At 48.0% G+C, this 20,107-nt stretch overlaps 1 protein-coding gene across 6 annotated transcripts in view; it reads left to right on the top strand.

Annotated features, from left to right (window-relative positions):
• Positions 1-20,107, top strand: part of MYT1 (myelin transcription factor 1) — a 63,649-nt gene that overhangs the window by 7,192 nt on the left and 36,350 nt on the right. For 5 of the 6 annotated variants that reach the window (XM_030503220.1, XM_030503222.1, XM_030503223.1 and 2 more), the window contains exon 2: positions 13,955-14,055. In XM_030503220.1, coding sequence (XP_030359080.1) covers positions 13,955-14,055 — 101 coding nt within the window. Of the gene's footprint in view, positions 1-10,973; positions 11,052-13,954; positions 14,056-20,107 lie in introns of those variants that run through there. The other variant, XM_030503224.1, reaches the window with a different exon arrangement.

The following is a 20,107-nucleotide window of genomic DNA, read 5'->3' as shown; positions in this document are numbered from 1 at the left end:
CCTGGCTCCCTGTCTGGTGAGGGATAGAGCAAACTGGGGGTGCTTGACTTGCAAGGAGTGCTGGCATCTGCCCCGCTTGAAAGCTTGGGGGACCCTCTGCCCCCCGAGAGCAGGGCGAGGAGAGGGAAGCAGCAGGTTTACAGTAAAGGCTGGAGTGTGCAGGGGAAATAGCCACGGCTGGGCTGGGCTTCCCAGAAGACATGAAATGAGCCGTGGGAAGGGGAGGGAGCCGGGGGAAGCATCACTGTACCGCTGGGAAGTCAGGCGGGAGAGTTTAATGGCAAAAAGGGGGCAAGGCCCCATTTCCCCTTTGCTTTGTGTGTGTGTGTTGGGCTGTAAATGGAAGGACTTATTTTTACACTTGTAAACTGTGCGGCTTAGTTGTTACAGCTCTTTCCTTAATGACAAAGAACACTCCTGTCATCACTTTATAGCTGTTCCTTTCATACATGGGAGCGGAGGGTGGAGAATCCACACTGTAAACTTCCAGAGCTGAGAATAAACTGCTGTGTGTTATTCTCCTTCCCCCAACAAATCCCTTCTTTGAGCTGTTTACTTATGCTGGTTACTCCCTGGCTGTGCAGAGGAGGATGCTGACAGAAGCAGGGAAGCTCAGGTGGTCCCAGACTCCAGGTTTATTTGTCTTTTTAGGACATAACCTTATAATGGCTATGCGAAAGGGATTATCAGGCTGGGATTAATTCTCACTCATCCTCTCAGTTGCCATGTATTTCTACAGTTTGGAAGGGGCAGAAGTTGCTGCCAGGAAAACTCACTGTTTCTGTGGTTTTTTTTTCTCTCCACCTTTTCCATCTTCCTCCTCTCTGAAAATATTCCTCTCCTCTTAAAATGTTCTGTACTGCTTATGGGGCTGCTCCTCTTTGCAAAGCAGAAACTTGATCCCCCATCTAGTCCTTGGAGAGGAGATCATGGTGTGAATAGAGAATGGGGATGATAAGGACTTGCTGTGGAGTTTCCGGAATGGGAGAAATGCCCTGAAATACCCTGCTCCTAGAGTGGAATGAGATTTCTGCTCTGCGATCTGGGAACCAGGTTGTGAGTAATGGCAAAAAGTAGGGCTGGGGCATCCCTTCTGCTTCCTTCAGAGATGGGAGGGAAATCTGTCACCCCAACTCCCTGTAAATGTCTTCACCAAGGAGAAAAGGAGTTTGTGTCTCTTCAAAGGAAGCAAGTTTCCCCTCGTGGCAGGTTAATCCATTGAAGGGAATTCCTGGAAGTTCAGAGTTTGCCTGTGCAGAGCTTGGGAGCAGCTGTTGGTGGCTTGGCTCTGTGGGACAGGGCTGAGACGTGAAAGGTGAAGAGCAGATTCCTCCTGGTTCAGGTTCACTGGGTTTCCCCTGCAGGGCAGCATTAGTGTAGGATGGCATCTCGTGGCTTCTCAGAGCTGCTTTGCTGCAGCACTTTATGCATGTGTGTGTTTTAGTGCCCTGGGAATAGATGGAGGTGAGCCCTGAGGTGAGGACAACTTAAAGACTGTAAACATGAAAAACCACCTGAATAGAGCAACTCCTCAAAAATGTTTTGTGGATTTTCTGTGGACTCTTTTATAGAAGGCACAAGTTGGAGTTTTAAGGAAAAAAGAGATAAATGTACAACACAACTAGTGTGTTTCTATTGTTGGGGTGGTTCATCCCTACAGCAGTTCTGGGAGGTCTTGCTGTGATTTTGCAGGTGGGGATGGAGAGGCAGAGGAGGTTTCTGGGCCGGGAAGGTCCAGATTAACAGCCTGGGATCTTAGTGCGAAATGTTGGTATCTTAAAGCAAGACTTTACTGTTTGAACAACTGTATTTTGAACATCACTGGCTGCTTTCTGAAGTGATGCCTCTGTCTGTCTTACATGAGCCTTTGGTGGGGCAGCGCCTGTATGAAACTGGTCCAGCAGTGCCCAGAGGGACTGGCACTGAGAGCTGTGGCTGGTTTTGGGCAGACCCGGGAGGGCAAAGGCAAATGTGGCTCTGGTTGAGTTACAGATGAGAGTGGGGAGAGGATAAGGGGTGTGAGTGTGGCCGGGACTCCATCCCACCTCCTTGATCCGATCAGAGCATCCTGGTGTATCGATGTTCATACGCGACTCGGATGCTCCGTGTGTTTTATAGCAGTGAGGAAATGAAGTGAGCTGTGAAAGCTTGTCCAGGGAAGGGTGCTGTGGTGTGAAAGGATGTCAGGAAAGGGAAACAGGGAATTTCCAGACACAGTTTGGTTGCGGATAGGGTGGACAAGATCCCCTTGTCCTCCCAGCCGGGCTGTCCCCAGCAAGTGTCAGCCTTGCAGCAGGTTAATGAAGTGCCGTGCTCTGCAATGCTCTGCTTTTCATTTTGTTTTGGTTTAAAAAAACCCAAAAGATAAAAAATATCATTTTCACCTGAATTAAAATACTTTTGATCTTTGTCTTTCATTGAACTTTTTGCTTCAGAGAGAATAGATTAATAAACACTTTCAAATGGAAAAAAACATAGTTTGAAAAGGTCCCCCTTTTATCTTTAACGCAGCTTTAATGCTAACCTGGGTATGGGCTGGCCGTCCCTCAGTTCCTTTTGTCTTGCTGTTTTTTATCTCAACAACAATAAATGTGCTTTTATTGTGATCATTCTGGCCTTTCCTGGTCACTTTTTATTCTTTCCCTCTTATTTTGAAGTCAGCACATGGAAAAAAAGAAATAAAATAAATAATTGCAATGTTATTTTAATCAGCCCAAATGAAAGAGCAAATCAGAGCGAGCATTTTAATCTGCCCCAAGCAAAACTGCCTTGTACATCTGTCATGTCGGGATTAGTGGAACTCTTTAAAGAAGCTGAAGACTTTTGAAACAAAGTATTAAACATTTGTGACCTGATTTCCATTCTTACAATATTCTCATTAAGAAGAGTGCGGGCTGGAAGACATCTGTTAGCTCCTATTTGTTTTAAGAATATTAAAGAATAATAAGAATATTGGATGTGGGGGTGGGTGGGTGGAGGAAATGTAAATGTAATATTTAGAGCCAAATCTCTAAGCTGCACTTTGCCAAAGTGGTTCTGTGTCGCACTTGGAGTAGGGTAGCAGGGAAACACAAGTCTTGGTGAAGCCCCTCAAGTTGGATGTTCTGTGTCACTGGTATTGGTTAGTTTAGGCTGTTGGTGCTTTAGGCGTCCTTGCAGGCTGTGCGCTTTGGTGCATCGGTAGTAGAGATTCCAGAGAGAAAATCTAGTCTTGAACTAAAACCAAGCAGAGATGAAGCCTTAAATTGCATATAAATACAACTTATATGTGTGTGGCACCTGCATGCATCCAGTGCTGCCTTGGATCAGCCAGAAAACAGAGTAGGAAGGGAGTGAAAATGTCCTTCCTGGGTTTGCAGCTTGTGTTTTGCTTGATGCTAAGGCAGTTAAAGTAAATGGCCCAGCTTGGATCCCTAAGGAAAAAAAAAAAAAGCCAGGCATGTGGTCGGTAAAGTACTTGCTGAAAGAAGCCTTCACTGTAATGTGGGTATATGGTTTAAGAGAAGGTTGCTGTCGACTGCAATCTTTGCATCTTGTTTATGCTTGCTGGGTAAAATATTAACTAAAGCATCTGAACATAAAGTTCTGGTGTGAAAGAATATCAGCAGGGGAGAGCCATATGGTGCCAGCCTGCTAACAAAATACCAAACGCTGGAGATTCCTTTTTGCAGAAGACTGAAAACTCTCGTTCCCATACATAATACATGAGTTCGTGCCTTTGATTACTCTAAACATTAGTCCAAGCGGCACAGGCATCTCTTTGGAGCTAACACAACTTAGGGCACGCAGTTCTCTTCCCCCCTTCTTTCTTTACATAAAAGAAATCGATGTTGAGCTGTTAAGATACAAATATCCAATATGCTGTAAGACAATATGTTTCCGAAAGTGCTGTGTAAGCTGCCTTTCCTCTAGTTAAATATAAGCTGCTGTAGAGACTCGGGTTTCTTCGTTCCTTCATTTGAAACCATTTGGCAAGTGCGTGGCTCTCCCTAGGATGGTACCAGCAGGCCAGGTTTGTGCCTGTTTTAGGGAAGCCTCTTGCTCATTGTGGATGCTGAGGACCATAATTGTGTCTGAGCAGCAGCTCGTGGGCACATTTACCTGAAGGCTCTCTGCAAGCCAAGCAGTCAGGTGTATTCCACAGTGATGGATTCAAACCCCACATTAGGAGGATCCCCTGGTGAATATTATTACAAGGTACAAGAGGAGGCTCTGGGGGAGCTTTCATGCACACGGTATTTAAAACCCAAGGTACTGCTGGCAAAACCGGCAGGTGACACAGAGCACTTTGAATTTCTTTTCTTTTAAACAATCCTTTAAAACCAACAATTTGATGTCGAATAACCCTGCTCTGTGCTTGTCACCAGGCTCCCCAAGAGCAGCTTGTTAAGGTTTGTGATGAGTACCCGATTACCTGTGTGTAAAAACACCCACCTACTGCAGCGAAACTACCCCAGCAGCTGCCTTGGCTTAACCCATGTTTCAGAGCAAGATTTGTTCCCTGCTCCTGGTGCTCTCCAGCCCAGGAGAGGCAGGACTGGGGGGGTGGAAGGAGATGTCTGTCAGGCAGCCATGGGCTTGAGGCCGAAGCTTGACTTGAGTCACCTGTTTCAGCTCTTGGACATCCAAAACTTCTTGGAAGAACATCAGCATCTAAATGCAGAATTGGGCTTTCCTCATCCGGCACCGGCTCTTCCCATTCTGGTTGTACAGGCAGTGCAGGGTGATGGGATGGAAATTAAGTTGGCTGAATGTCTGGTGGAAGTTTTGGGGCAGGGAAGCGTCGTGTCCCAAGGGGAGGCTGCTGGGATAAGTGAAGGTGTCGGATGTGCTTTGAGAGAAGCTTCCTGATTTTAGCCGAACACTTGAAAACCATCTTGAAATAGGGCTTGAAGCCTAAGCAAGAGTCTTCCTGTGGGACATGTTTGCAGTCATAGATCATAGAATGGTTTGGGTTGGAAGGGTCCTTAAAGCTCATCCAGTTTCAACCCCCTGCCATGGGCAGGGATGCTTTCCACTATACCAGATTGTTTAAAGCCCCATCCAACCAGTCCTCCCTCTGTACCCAAAACCCGAGCACCTGTGCAGGAAAGAGAAGATAAATCAATTCTTTTCCCTGGTAAAGGCAAAACATCTTTCTTTGTAAGAAATCAAAAGCCTTGGGTAAGTGATATTCTGGGTAAAGTTATCTTGGGCAAAGTTATCCTGACTTGAGTGGCTCTGCAGAGAGGAAAGAAAGTTCATGCCTCTGAAAGCCGATGTGGCCACGAGCGTGCCTGCAGCCCCGGCTTCTCCTTCTGTTGCATACATCTCTCCTCCATAATTGTGAAGCTTTGCATCTAGCGAGCTTCTGGCAAGTGAAGTTAAAGGTTTGTTTGTTGCCCTCAATATTTTGATGTAATTAGTCAGTGAGCAACTTGCTGCTTTTGCCCAGAGAAACGCTCTCTCCAAGAACGCAAGTGACAGGAGAGGATTAATGGCCTTCTGGAGAGAGCTGCTCCATTTTATTTGTACTTAAAAAAGTAAGTAAAAATAGTGCCTGGGAGCAATGTGGTTGCTTTAAAAATATATGACAGTCTATACAGTTAACTTTGCCTGCAGTGTCTCAGAGGACCATGGGGTTGTCAGCTCCTTTCCCATATCCTCCAGTAACTTTGGGCTCCCTCCCATTGCTGGGGTGGCAGGTCACTGCCAAGCCAGCAAAGTGGCTCTGGCAGGTTGGCTGCCTCCCTGTTGTGCAGGGAGCATTGCGAGGAAAGCCAGGACACCCCTGGAAAGGGGAGGGTTGGGAAAAGAAGGATTTGGAGTAGAAAATACCTGCTTATGGGATAGGAGCTAATCTTTGGCTGTGGGTTCCAGGGAGTGAGCGCACCACTGGGGACCTTGGGCTTTCCTGATTTGGTAGTGGGACAAAACCAGTGTGGCTGGAAGCGAGGATGAAAGCTGCTCCAAGAGCACTGCCCATGGCCACACAGCTGCTGTCCAATCCCCCCTCCTCATTGTCCCCACCTCATATTCACAAGCAAGTGCAGGCTGCCATCAGAAGTGAACAGAAAGGTATCACTTGCCTCAATTTCAATTACACAGGGTCTGCAGGAGCACTAAAAGTGGTGCCAGCAGCGCTATAAACTTTACCTATTTGATGATTCTCCCTCTTTTCAAGCAACTGGTGCACAGCAGCCACCCCATTCAGTGGTGATAATCCTGGGGGGGCTGTGACATTACTGCTGGCAGGGTAAAGGCTGCTTTTTAATAAAGCCATTTGAAGGGTCAGCTAAACTGCCTCATTTCATGGTGGGCAGCGTGACACCGTGTGTGTGCCCCTGCTCTGGGAGGCTTGGCATGGGAATGGGCTTCAGTTTGAGTGTGCTGAGCCCATGCCATGTGAGGGGAGGCTGGTGGGGGGCTGAGAGCCAGCGGGCACTGTGCGGTGCTGCCTCTTACCCCAGGGGAGTTGCTGTTGCACGATGATCTCACCTCCTTTTATGCCTTATTGCTTCTGTCTCTCTGACTCCGTGTGACACACGCTTACGTGTCAACTTTTCACTTCTTATATGGCAGTGGAGAAGAAAGGCTTAATATCATAAAGACAAGCTGGCAGCTGGGAAGTAGCCCATTTAGTCATCTAACTTTGCGTCACAGTTGCTGCCAGCCTCTTCCATGGCTTTTCGTGGCAGCTTCTCCCTCCTCTGCCTGACCTGGTGTCACATGCGGTAGAAATCCCTGCCCAGAAAACTATCTGCTTGAGCAAGTGCTGTTGGTGGACCCTGGTCTCGTGGGGGCAGAAGGGTTTGTGTTGCTCAAGCACCCCTGTGTGCCCAGCTTGGGCTTCAGGCAGGAGCAATATGGGTTTTGCAGCTTCTGTGGTTTTGGGGTGAGGTCCCAGAGCAAACTCATTTGTGCTGGCCTACCTGGAGGTTTACCCTTATCTCAATGGCTGGGAGAAGAAGAGGTGAACTAAGGGGGTCTTGGAGCTGAAATCCCCTATTCTCACTTGTTCTTCTTTCTGCATGATCTTATTGTGGCCACTTCTTCAACCACCCTTTCACTATTCATCTTCAGCCCCAAGCATCTTAATGCTGCCCCAGAGCTCCTTTGTACAGCACAGATACCCTGTGCACATAAGGTCTTCTCAGACCACCTCATGTGGGGAAGGACATCGATGTCCAACACTGGCAATGCCAATGGATATACTCCTTGTGCCCACTGTGCTCTCCCCAAAGCCTTCTTGACTCACACAGGTTGTTTTCCCCTTCTTGAGGGCTTCTGTGTTTCAGCAGGACCATGGGAAGGGTTTTACAAGCCAGAAGATGCTCTTGTAACCTCACTAGAGCCATCAGGTCATTCCCTTTGACAGCAACACATCTTGAAGCCGCTTCCTTCCCATTGGCCAAAGACCTGCTTATCTAAAACCATTTCTAAAAATTCATCTGCCCTGCATTCTCCTGCTGGTGTTTCGACACATCAGCTCCACGGAGGCTTTCTATTTGCTATGAAAAGTAATTATTACCAGGGTGCAGTTTAGCAGTTGTGTTTTACAGTGCTGGTAAGGCTAAAAGAAATAATAATAATAATAATATAAGAAAGACTCAGCCAGAGTAACTGCCTGCAATGTGCTATTTGCCTTTTTAAGGAAATACTTCTTTGAGACAGCTTGGGTGAAAGGTCAGCATTTGCATATAAATGGAAAAGAAAGTGTGTGGTGCTGGAAGTTACATCTATATTATTTTCTCAGCAGTGAGCTGCTGTTGCGGAGATTAAGGGACGCGGTTTGCATTTGGCTCCTATTGAATAGAGAAAGTACCAGGAAAGCCAAATTAGAACCAAATAACAAGGGGAAATGTGCAAGAAGAAAGAAGCAGCGTCCTGTTTCTGGGAGATGCTCTCCTGTGTGCCTGATGTGTCACACGCCTGTTTGCACACTCGCTGGGCACAAGCAGATGAGTGTTGCTGAGCAGGGCTCCCTCTGTGTGCACATTAAGGGTGGATGCTGGAGATGAAGCCAGTGGCAGGAGTGGTCTGTACAGTGGATAAACCCGGCAGAAAGGAGATGCCGGCGCTCATCTTTTGGAAGTGATAAACTGAGGCTTGCTTGTATTTTGTTTCTTATTTTTAAATATTATTACTATTATTATTAATTATTTTAATGCAGGTTCAGGTATGTTTGGAGAGGAATTAATCAGCAGCTCATGAAGTTCCTCCTATTGCAGAAGGAAAACTCACTCTTTGGGCAACTCAGAGGCTGGCAGGGCAAAGGCAGGAGCCTCTGGGGTCTTGCTCTTCTCTTGGAGGGGGTCAGCATAACCTGAGAGCTGGGGGAAGATGGGATGTTGAACAATGTTCACTCTTTAATTTTTCTGATCAATATACTTAAGAACAGTTCACAGGCAGCAGCGCTACTATGGGCACGCAGCACTTCTTCCCCTCTTGAAGAGCACACAAGTGATACAAGGATGGAAGGTGAAAACACCTTCTTTTGTATATTCTGCTGTGCAGGGTGCTTCTGCCACTTTGTAGAGAAAGAAAAAAGGCTCTAATAAAAAGTCTTATTAACTAGCCATGAACACTGGAGCGTGAATATTGCTCTTAATGAGGAGAAACTGTACTCTCATTTGCTTCCTTTGCATTGTAGGTGCACTGAGGGCTTCAGCTCCTGTAGTTCTGGGTGATGCAGAGAAACAGGATGAAATGTTGGTCCTTCCCTAGAGCACTTGTGCTTGGGGTGCAGAGCTGCTGGGCAGGGATGGAGAGAGGGACCTGGGGGAAGGATGGCAGAGCAGCAGTCAGAGGCCTGGGGATGATGGGTCCCATAGCAAGGTGATTTCCATCCCTTAATCCTAGTGGATCTTTAACCTGCTGCTGAACCCCAGTGCTGAGGACTTTGCTCCCTCTCCAAGGGTGTTGGTGCTTCTTCCCTTCCTATTGCAACATGCTCTCATGTTTGGGAAATCTGAATTGTCTTGTGATTAAGCCGGTTGCTCCATGTCCTGTCCAGGGCTATGGGAAAAGGATAACTCCCTTTTCCCATCAATGACATGGCAAAGAGAGTTCAAAATCATCCCAAGGTTCCAGGTATCACAGGGCAAAGCAGGAGCTGGCATGGCTGAGGTGGCCACATGGGCTGACGTGGCTGCTGGGCAAAGGTGGCCGCTGATGGCATCAAAAGCAGGATGAGCCAAGAGGGGAGGTGGCATGGGGCTGGGAAGGAGGACGTGAGTCACTTGTGCCTCACGCAGTGCTGGGAAGGGAGCCAAGGCAGGGGATGCTGCCTGGGCTGCTGGCTGGCTCCTGGGCACTGCAGGAATTGCTGGAAGGAGGGTGGCAGGTTCTTGTGGCTGGAGATGGAGAAACAGCAGCACCGTGCTAGCAATGTCCTTGTCCCCTTTTCACAGCCAGGTGGAAACCCAGGCTCCTCTCCTCTGTGCCCCCAGGACCTGCAGAGCTGAGCAAGGCTGTACTTGCCACACAGGGCATCGTCCATCTCTGTACTTTGGCTAGAGGGGGCACGGCTGGGAATGATGTGGGATGAGGAACAGTGAGTCCTGGGATGCAAGAGCGGGATATGCTGGGTTAACATGGTGATGGAGCCAGGGGAGGGGAGCAGCAGGAGATGGAGCACTTGGGTAAACTGCTCTGGAGACCAGCCAAGGGCATATGGGCTGGGATATACATATCCCTTGTCAAGGGCAATGACATTTTCAACTTGCTTTAAATAAAAGTAACTTGGTCTAGTGGAAAGTGTCCCTGCCTATGGCAGGGGGTTGGAACTGGATGAGATTTAAGGTCCCTTCCAAACCATTCTATGACAGTCATGGGGCCAGGTCCTTGCAGCTTGGCCCCAGCTTTATAGGAGGGAACTGCTCATGGCTCCCCCATTTCTCCCTTTATAGGTTGTAAACTCTGTGGGGCTTGTCCATGTAAGTTTCCCAGCTGAGAACATCAAAGCTAAACATCTGCTTGGTGATTGCCAAGCTCCTTTCTAAACAAGCTAAGGAAAAGTATCTTTAGGTCAGCAAATGAACACCCCGTGATCTAGCTGGCCATGCTACATCTCCCATCCATACATCCCATCCTAACTGATTATTAAATCAAATTTGCTGATAAGTATGAGATGTAATATCTATTACACAGCTGTTAAACCTCAATTAATATGTTTTAATGATCAGTCGTTTACTGTGCAATATACAATTAACATCCGGTATTAGATCTGAAATTAAATGCATGTTTGGGAAGCTAAATCTGAAGCACTGAACGTAGCTGTGCCACAGTAAACAGTGGTAATTGCATTGAATAGATGGTATTTCTGTACCCTGAGAGGGGCTTAGACCAACACTCTTGCCACCAGAGGAGGATGGAGGAGAATTGCTAACATGTAAAACTTAGATTTGAGGGGGTTTTGTTCTGGTGTATGGTTGTTTTAATTCATATGAAAAATGGGGTCCAAAGGGCACCCCCGATCCCTGACGCTGCTGCTGTATTTGCTCTGAGCCTGCATTGTCTGGTGGGATGCTGAAGGACCCAGCTTGTTCTCAGCATGTTGCTGCTGCCTTAACACAGGGTTCAGCTTTCCCATGACAAATGTGCCTGAACAAAGATGAAATCTTACTCCCTCTTTGTTTTCTTGCACTTGGGGGAGCAAATGAAGACTGATACGTTTTTCTTTAGTCATTAGGTTTAAATACTCAGTGAAATTGCAAGTAAAGCCCACCCGAGTCTGACTAATGCTCTTAATTGTGTGTGTCCCTCCCAGCTTTCCAGATCTTCTTGTCTGGAGTTGATGAGGGTGACCAAAGTTTTCACAAAACTTGCTCTTTCAGGCCAGGATTCTGCACAACTCTCAGTGCTTCATTCCACAGCTGACCTCTCTCTGTAGGTATTTCTGAAGGAGAGAAGGGGACAAATAGATTCAAGCTTTGGGAAAAGAACCTCATTTGGAAGAGGACACACTGATGTTGTGGTGGATTGTCATAAAAGTTGATGGAGAAAAGCAGCCTGTCTCGTGAGGGACCCCAGTGTGTGATTCCCCCTGGTGGGAACTGAGGATGGAGCAGGTGAGGAAAGCTGGTGATTTCCTTTCAGATGTGAACATCAGGCAGTGATCTATAGTGACCTAGACCAGCTGAGCATCTAGGTTATTATTCATGGGTGCAAGTGCTCCTGACTGTGAGCTTTGGTGTCCCAGCTTGGTGCAAGGAGGGGACCCAGAATGCACTGTTCCTTCTGGGAGCTGCTTCCCATGGGTAAAAGCTTACATTTATGGCAATATCCTGCATCTCCTCTTGGGTGGCCCAGGTAGGGGTTAAAAGACGTGTCCTTCACATAACCAGTGAGCTTCATTTCTGCTGAACCCAGGGTGGAAAGGGCACAGCCAGCAGTGCAAACTGATCCTCTCCAGAGACCAGGTGCATTTAAGCAGCAGGGAGCAGAGGAAATCTGACTCGTGTGTTGACGGAGCCGCCTTGGCCATCTGAGCCGGGCTGGGCAGAGGGACAGGAGCGGGCAGGAGGATGCTGAGCTGGCATGGCCGAAACACCTTCAGCCTGGCCAAGGCTCCTCATCCCAACACACAGCCCCTTCCCTCCTCTTGCTCACAGGGATGAAGGCACAGGGGGTTAGGACTGGCGCCGTGGCAAAGACAAGCTGGCACCTCGAGCCAGATTTACCATGGCAGCATCCAGAACTCACCCTTAGCCTATGACTTAGGTACACGTGAGCAAAACAGGCCCAGAGGATAAATGTGCATGTGTGTGTGTGATGCCATTTTTTTCGTCCTCAGGGTTGAATCTCAGGATTTCTCAGCCTTACAGAAACCTTCTAAGCTATCTTCAGGGTTATCTTGCATCCAGGATCTATTGTTTCTGCAGTTTAACCCACTCTCTGCTCATGCCCCCACTGCATCTCAGAGTGGATGCTCCTGCTTTAAAACATGCTGCCTGGGAGAAGGATGCTCAGGGAACGGCTTCAGACAAGCAGGCAGGCTGCACTGCCCTATGAATGTCCTATAGAAACATCTTTATTCTTATTTGATGCCATTTCCCCCTCTGTTCTCCTTTCTTCTGTCCCTTGCTAGCTTCTTTCCCACATTTTGCTCGGTTTCATCAGCTGCCTTGGCCATCTGTCCCTCCCTGCTCCCTTTCCTCGGAGCTTCTCCATAGAAGAATAATGTTTCAGCATCTCTCAGATTTTGTTTCCAGACCCTGTGCCTTCTCTTTGGGTCCAGGCTGGAACAAGATGCTTCAGGCGGGGTTAGGAGAGGAGTCTCCAATGCAGATGTTTCTCCTATAAAACCTAGAAGAGTCTCCCCAGCTGCCCTCCTGGTTTCAGAACAGTTCTGCTTTAGGATAAATACCTGAAGGTGACTTTCATGGTTATTCATCTTGGGCGCTAACTTGGACTGGACATCACCGTAGGGTCGAATTATCCCAATATTTCAATGTACTTATTGCAAGAGCACTGTGGGACATCCTGGTTGCTCCTTAACCTCTTGTAGATGGAGAACAGACACAGGATGAATAAATTCCCTAGCTATTTTCTGTGTATTGTCCTAAAAGCTGCTTTGTGGCAGAGCAGATCCAAAGTTGCTTGGCTGGTGTCCTACACACTCAGCAAGTTATCCATGGCTGGAAACACCCACCTTCCCAGGTTTCCTTTAGCATGCGTGAGCCTTCTTCCTGCTTTCCCTGTCTTTGAGATCACCCCCAATAGAGAAACATGAAGTCAAGGAGCCTGTTCAGCAGAGGAAAGGAAGCCTCTGCCCTGAGCTCTTCCCCAGGCTATTAGCAGCCCGAAGTGAATGAGCCTACTGGCATGTGTGTAGCTCCTCACGTGCCTCCTTCGGGGGGATGCTCTCCTTTTCCCTTTGCATCAGCAGTAGATGAATGGAGCGAGGCTTGGAGAACAGGCAGTAAATTATTCAGTACTCGGTGCCAGAGGGAGCTGCAATGTGAGATGCCAGGGGGGAGGCTCTCAGCAGCGGTGCCCAAAGCAACAAAGATGCTGGGGGCCCGGAGGCCACAGTCTGGAGGCAAATGGTCTTGATCTCATCACTGTGAGCAGTAACTGCACAGCAGGGAAGGTGTGCCATGTGCTCCGGTGCCACGGCAGCTCCTCCGTACTGGTCCAGCTGCTGCAGGGCCAGTGACAGTCCCTTAAAGGTGTTTGGAGTTGTACTGGATGATGCCCCATCCCTGGCAGTGTTCAAGGCCAGGCTGGATGGGGTTGGAGCAACCTGCTCTAGTGGAAGGCATCCCTGCCCGTGGCAGAGCGTTGGAACTGGATGATCTTTAAGGTCCCTTCCAACGCAGACCAGGCTGGGATTCTGTGAAGGGAAAGTGCCCAAAATCTGCTTATAAAATATGCATTTCCCACAGTATTTCCCCTTGGATAGAGGCTCCCCTCTGCCTGCTCTCCCTTTCTCCAAAGACAGCTCTGTGTCTGAGAGCTTTAACTTTGAGACCCTTGTTTTGCACCTTCACTGCCTGTTGCTGTAATGACCCACTCCCAAAATAGTGATGTCGCACAGAGTTGTTGTGGCGACCTCAGTCTGTTCTCGGTACTGGATGGGTCCCATCCACTGCTACAGATGTGCAAATGATCTTAACCTTAAGAAGAGGGTGTAAGGGGGAAGCCCTCCACCACCTGCCACTGAGGCTCCTTGCTCAGCCCATTGGTGACACTGTTAATACTCTGTTTTCCAACTGATGACCAAGCTGAGCAGCATTGCAGTGTTCAGGGTAGGCTGAGGGTGCTCAGTTCTTCGTGTCTGGGGCTCTTGGCCTTGGCATGACACCCTGGGGTCCTGGTGGGTGCATGGAAGCCCTCAGGCAGGATTTGTATGGCCATTAAAGAAAGCAGGCAGGGAATAAATAGTGCATTTTCACCCCTGGTTGATGCTGCTGATAGGGTGTCAGGCTGACTCTGTGTCCTGACCCTGTGTTCCTCCTTCCCTCCCCAGAAAATGAGTTTCGGGGTGAGCTGCTGAATCAGAGGTGGACCTGTGGAGAGAAGATCAGCAGCTGTGAGGGAGCCGCCAGCCTGCACGGCACACACATCAAGGTGAGCAGAAAGCACTCAGTCCTCCACCAGTGTGTGCTTCTTAAGTGTGGTGACCCCCTGCCACAGGATGTACTGCTCCATCCCTCATGGACCAGGTGGTCCTGGGGGGATGGAGCCTTTCCGGTACCCAAAGCGATGGGCAGGACTTGGAAGTCTGTGTCTCCCTGCTTCAGCCAAACCTCCTGCGTGGTGAATTCGGGGCTTCCAGCTGCCAAGATTTGGCTTTGAATCCAGATATTTAAATCCTTGCCTTCCTCTCCGGTCCCATCCTTCAAGGGTGGCTCAGATCTGGGTATTTAGGTCAGTCCCAGGCCTGTTAAAATGGGCCCTTTCTCCAAGGCGCCGGGTGGTCGGAAGAAGCCCCTCATACACCAGGTGAAGCTGTGGTGCCTTTGGAGGAGACAAGGGGGGCATTCATCCCCACCGGGATCCCGGCAGCTCCTGGGGGCTCAATAGAGCTGCTCATTTACTGCTGCAGCTGTGGCTGATGAAAGGGGTCCAGCCAAAGCTGTCAAACCTCCTGGCAGATTCACTGCCAGCAGATTAGAAAGCTTTAATTAAGCATAGAACTGTGCTGCTCGCCACGCAAACAGCACATCCTGTCCCATTTTGGCCTCTCAGTAGCAAGGCACCATTTTGGACCCACCTGGGTGCTGGAGGAAGCCCCCTTTGGGTGACTGATGTTACCAATGCTTCCTGTACCCCCAAACAAACCGAGTGTTGGGAAAGCCCCAAACCAGCAAAAATCCACCCTTAAAGCCCATCCTTCTTCACTAACAAGCTGTCAGCTGCAAGCAGGTGTCGCCAGGAAAGCTCTCACCTTCTTAGAAAGCAGAGTAAGCAGTTGTTGCTATATTTAAATCCAGCTCAATTAAGGCTTTTCTATTGAACCTGCCAAATAAGCACTTAGATTAGATTTAATGAGATTGTTGTATGTTAATAAAGCAATGATTATAAAAGGTAATATTCCTGGTACCTGGTGCTCATCTAGTGCTCTGCCTCTGCCAAGCACATTGTTAATATTAACCGTTTCTTGCTGCTTATCTGTGTTTCTGGTCTGGGGTCAGGAGGAGGAGGTGGGGAGGGGGCTTACGAAGAGGGAGGAGGGTTTGTGGAGCTGCAGCTTTTGGAGCTGGTAGTGCTGGTCCTGCAAAGCCAGGTCCATGAAGAAGTCACACTGTGGGATGTCAAAGGTACAGATGGGTCTGATCCTGTGCATCCCTGCCTGTCAGACTGAGATGTAAGTGAGCAATAGATGAATTCTGGTCCTTTGTTATAAAAGCCAAATTAAACTTGAAAGGAAGGGGGGAGAAGGAGGCTTTGATAAGGCCATTGTCAGCTCTATGAGCAGGTTTCCCCATGCATTACTTTAAATCCATTTAGGCAAATTAAACAATATTTCTATTCAATCAGTGCAGTAGCATACTTATTTTCTATGGTTTCCTAAAATCCTGGTAGAACTTCGGATAGTTTAGACCTGGATATTGTGTGTGTGCAGCCTTATTGCCTTACAATGGGGAAGAAGGTCTCAATCCCTCTCTAATCTTTGGATCTGCACCATGTTCACACACTTGCACTTGTTCAGAAATATACATTGTGTTTAAATATAGTTTTTCACACCAGTTACAGATTCTAATCCATAGGATGCGCAATGGTGAAGGACAATGGGATGTGGGGCACGTTTACTTATTTATTTTTGCCTCTAAAGAAGTCCAGGCACGGGATAAAATTTCCCATGATGGGTCTGAAATGAGATCTCTGGAGAGTGCTGGGGAGAGGTGCTCAGTGCACAGAGCCAGCTGAGACCATCCATATGGATGCTCCTGCTCTTGGATCATGGTGGCTGATGGAGGAATGAATCTGTCACCCAAACCTTCCCTATTCTCCTGTGCTATGGTGAGCTAGCTGGGGGTACAACTAAATAGCTGAAAGGCTGATGCTGAAGGCTGCCTGCTGTTAGGTTGAGGAGGGCTGATGTTGATGGGGCCACCACAGTGTCCTTGCCACAAGCGCTGGCTGCTGTGGTCCTCCTTGGGGATACACATGTAGCTCACTTCAGCAATCACCTTGTATCGTGCCACTTGAGGATAATCTTAGGAAAAAGGCAGCTTATCGCTGAGCTTGAAAACAATGAGGTTGAAGTACTGTGATATTTGTATTTCCTACCCCTCCTCTTCTGGCCTGAGAGCTGTTTGCACGTATGGAGCCACTTTAGGTCTCTCTGTGTGTTAAATAGCGTTTGGATTGCGTGTTGTCGCACTTGCAAACAGTCAAGGGGAAAGTATATGTCAACTTTAACTACTGCATGTGAAATCAGCCCAGCCTAATGCTCCAGTGTCAGCGCTGCAGAGGCACACGGTGCAGCTGTGGCTGTGTCAAACGTGATGCTGGGGAGCACCTCTTCTGGTCCACTTCACTCGTGCAGAGGATGCCTCTGCCATCCCTATAGAGCATTACTGCTCGGTAAGCATTTCACTTGCAGCATTTGGCTTTTTTTAAGGTAGGGATAGGACCCTTTCTGCAAACACAAGCTGACAGCATGGCTTCAGGAGGATGTTTGTGGCACAGCTGGAATGTTTAATGTGAGGTGGGCACAAGCTGTGGCTTTGCATCTGAAGATGTTGAGGCAGAATCCTCCCCCCCGACTCCAAGCCTGAAAACACCACATGGGGTGTCCTTTCCTGGAAGCAGCCAGAGCAAAAGGCAGATTGTAGCTTATTCAGCCGAGGACGGGACTCACAATAGGTGGAATGTCAGGAGGATTTAAATCAAGCAGCAAGGAAAACCCTAAAGGAAGAAGGATAAAGAAAAAAAACCCTAACCTGAGTGTGGTTATAAAATAGCAGCTGGGAGCTACTATCGAGCCTTTGTTAAAAGTAGAAGCAAACTCCTGATCAAGGATATTTCTTCTTCCATCACCCCTTATTTATTGTTTTCTTAAAGGTGAATTCCTCATAGGGTGAGGAAAAAAAACCCTCTAAAAAAGTAAAAGCAGAGAGATGAGAAATCAGGATAAATTCAAATCCATCATCACCAGTTGGTGGGTGCCGTGGGGCAGTTTTGCTGCCTGGCTGTGATTTTGCCTCATTGTCTACATCCACTTAGACCTCAGGGTTTGCTCCCTTCATTGCCTGTGCTGATAAGGGCAGGAAAGGAGCAGCAGACAACAGTAACAGTGCAAATTAACCAGCAAATTAATCTTCCCTGGTGAGAACTTGGAGTTTGCTGGGATAAGGTTGGTGATGGTGAAGGTTTCCCACACAGCATCCTTCTCCCTTCCCTTCCTTCATCCTGGCTTTGAACTCAGCCCTGAATCAGGGTTGTGGGAGCTGGACCATCCTCTGACTCTGTATAGGTAGAGTAAGGGGTGGTGGTGTCCTGCTTCATTAGAGTGTTCAACACTGCCTCCTTCCTTGAGGAGCTAAAGAAGGGGCTCTTTGGACCTGGAAGAGGGGAAGGACCAAGTAGTAAACCACTTTTCAAATATTCTGTAGGAAAAGCATTTCTCCTGGCATTTTCCTCCTCCTGCTTTACCTGCTGCTAGGCAGACTTTAGTTTTGCTTTTCTAGCTAAAAATAGAGGCTCTGTCTGTCCGTCTGTCCCCTCGAAAGCTCAAACACAGCTTCTTGCAAATGGCATTTTGCTATGTTCACAAATAAGCACTGATGGAAGCTCTGCTGCTTTAGCTCAGCTAAAATAAACATTCCTGCTGATTCCTCACCTCCCTTTGTCCAGCTGAAGGCTTTTTCAGCGTGTTTATCTTCTCTGAGCTCCGTGGTGCTCCTGAATACATATAAAGTATTACCGCTGACCGTGGGGAATTTCAGCACGGCCCTTAATGGTGTATTTGCATAGAGCTATCCAAGCCCAGGCACACCTGGGCATCAATGCATGGAAGGCTCCAGTGGTTTTATATTAGCACCTCGGTTTTCCATTGGCAAAGAAATGTGTATTAAGATAAGAAAGAAGAAGAAAATATCAACCCTGTAGGTACTCCATGAAATTAAACTTCAGATCCATGCTGCTGTTCCCACACTGTATTGCTGTAGTTGTGGCAGCAGAGCAAGACATTTGCTGTAGAAGCAGGCTGTTAAAATTCACATTGTGCTCAGGTTAAACTGGGGTTTGAGTTTATCTGTCTGAACGTCGCTGATTTAGATTTGCAGCTCTGGGACACCATCAGTAAAGCTTGTATTACGGTTGTGTCAGGAAGCTCCTTAGTGCAGAGCAAACACATGGTAAGAAACAGCTCCTGTGCCCGGCACCTTTAGAGAGAAGAGGAGAGGGGAAAAAAGAGGCACCCAGAGACGAAGTGATGTTCTCAAGGTTATCCCTAGTGTCAGAGCATTGAACTGAATCCTGAAGCAAGGACCCTAAGACACAGCACAGAGCCCTTTCCCCTGCATTGTCCTGTGGTGTTGGGTTAGGAAACCTGCTGGATGCTTGTTTTGTTCTAGATAATCCAGTGATAAGGTGAGGAGGAGCAGAATAAATCTGTCTCTTCTAGCTGAGCTAACACACTCTGAGGCTGGCATGTGGTAGCAATAATTTCTTTGCAGGTTTCCTTTCAGATTGCTTTGTTTTCCATTCAGAGTTAAAATAATAAGAGTGAAATCCAGATAGCTCCTCAGCCTGGCTATTATGTGAGCGAGAGAGAGAACAAATGGAAATACCCTGTCAGTCTCTGAGACTGCAAACATGCACTGTGTGACCTGAAATTTCGCATTAAAACGATCTGTCTAGAGGGCTCCTCACTGAGGAGGCAAACAATAAAGGACAGTGGTTTCATGTAACCTTCATGCATCCGAGCCCGATAACCACAGAGGCTCCAGAAGCGCGGTAATGGCCATGTCAGTTAATTTAAGTTGCCTGGGAGGAGCAGGGGCTGAGCTCAGAAATGGATCTTTTTTTTCCCTCTTGGTGTTTCTGCACTTTGGTGGGAAATGGAAGATTTATTTATTTATTTAGAGGATGCTGCTGCTGTTGGTTTAAGCTGAGGAAAGGAGCCTGATGGTAGAAAACAGAGTCTGGGAGTGCAGAGCGCACCCCATCGCTCCGGTGGTGTAAGAGAAACATCAATACACAATGGTGGGGCTGTGCCAAATTCTCTAACTGAATTATAGGGTCTTCCTATGGGGAAAAACCCCAGTAATTAATTTTTCTGCTTGTTTTTTCTTTAAAGGCTGCTTTGGGCAGCCTATTTGGCTTTTCCATCCTTTGGTCCTCAGTAAGGTTGGGTCCATCTCTGCCTGAGGAGGCTCCTGTCCCCTTGGCCATGTAGTGACTGAGAGTTCTCCTGTCTTCCTGGTATGTTTGATGCTTGTTTGAAAATGTTGTTGAAGGCAATGGGAGGAATTACTTTATGAGGTGTTGTGGGGTTAGTGAGGAGCCTGGATGTGATACCCAATTCTTCTAAAGACAAACATGACATGAAATGGGATCTCTCCTATTTATAGACAAGCAGCTTGAGCCCTTCCCACCTTCCAGTCCTGGAGGGGCAGGTTTAAGTAAGTTTTGCTCTGCTTTTCCCCTCACTATCACTGCAGGATCTCAGCCTTTCCTCTGTTTTTTGTGGCCAGAGCTGGCATCTCGCAGGAAGTGCCCATTACGCTTCCCGCAGCCTGCCCTCCTCTGCCTCTGACTAATTTCCCTGCAGAAACCTCGGATTGCCAAGGCAGCAGCCCAACATGTGCCGATTCCCTGGGAAAGCTGTCAAAAGAGAAAGCTTTCTCTGAAATCCCTTCTGGTTGGAGGCAGGCTCCCAGCAATCAAACGGATCAGTGGGACCGCCAGTGTGCAGCGGTGGCATTAGCTACCTCGCTCAGCGCACGCCTATGTTGAAAGGCTCATAAATGTAATGAAGTCCCTTTGACACCTGCTCCTCTCCACACTTTAAACGTGAGCCATTGGCCCGCAGGGAACTGGGGCTTTAAAAATACAAATTATAGTAATTGTCTGCTGTGTTATTGGGAAGATTGTAATAAGCGTGGAGCACAACACCGCGGCGCCACGAGCTGAATGCTGACAGGATGCATAAATTGCTTCAGGTTTT

The sequence above is a fragment of the Strigops habroptila genome, chromosome 13 (genome assembly GCF_004027225.2).
Source record: "Strigops habroptila isolate Jane chromosome 13, bStrHab1.2.pri, whole genome shotgun sequence".
Taxonomy (NCBI): Eukaryota; Metazoa; Chordata; class Aves; order Psittaciformes; family Psittacidae; genus Strigops; species Strigops habroptila.
The sequence above is the reverse complement of the archived record's forward strand: the minus strand, read 5'-3'. Positions and strand labels throughout refer to the sequence as shown.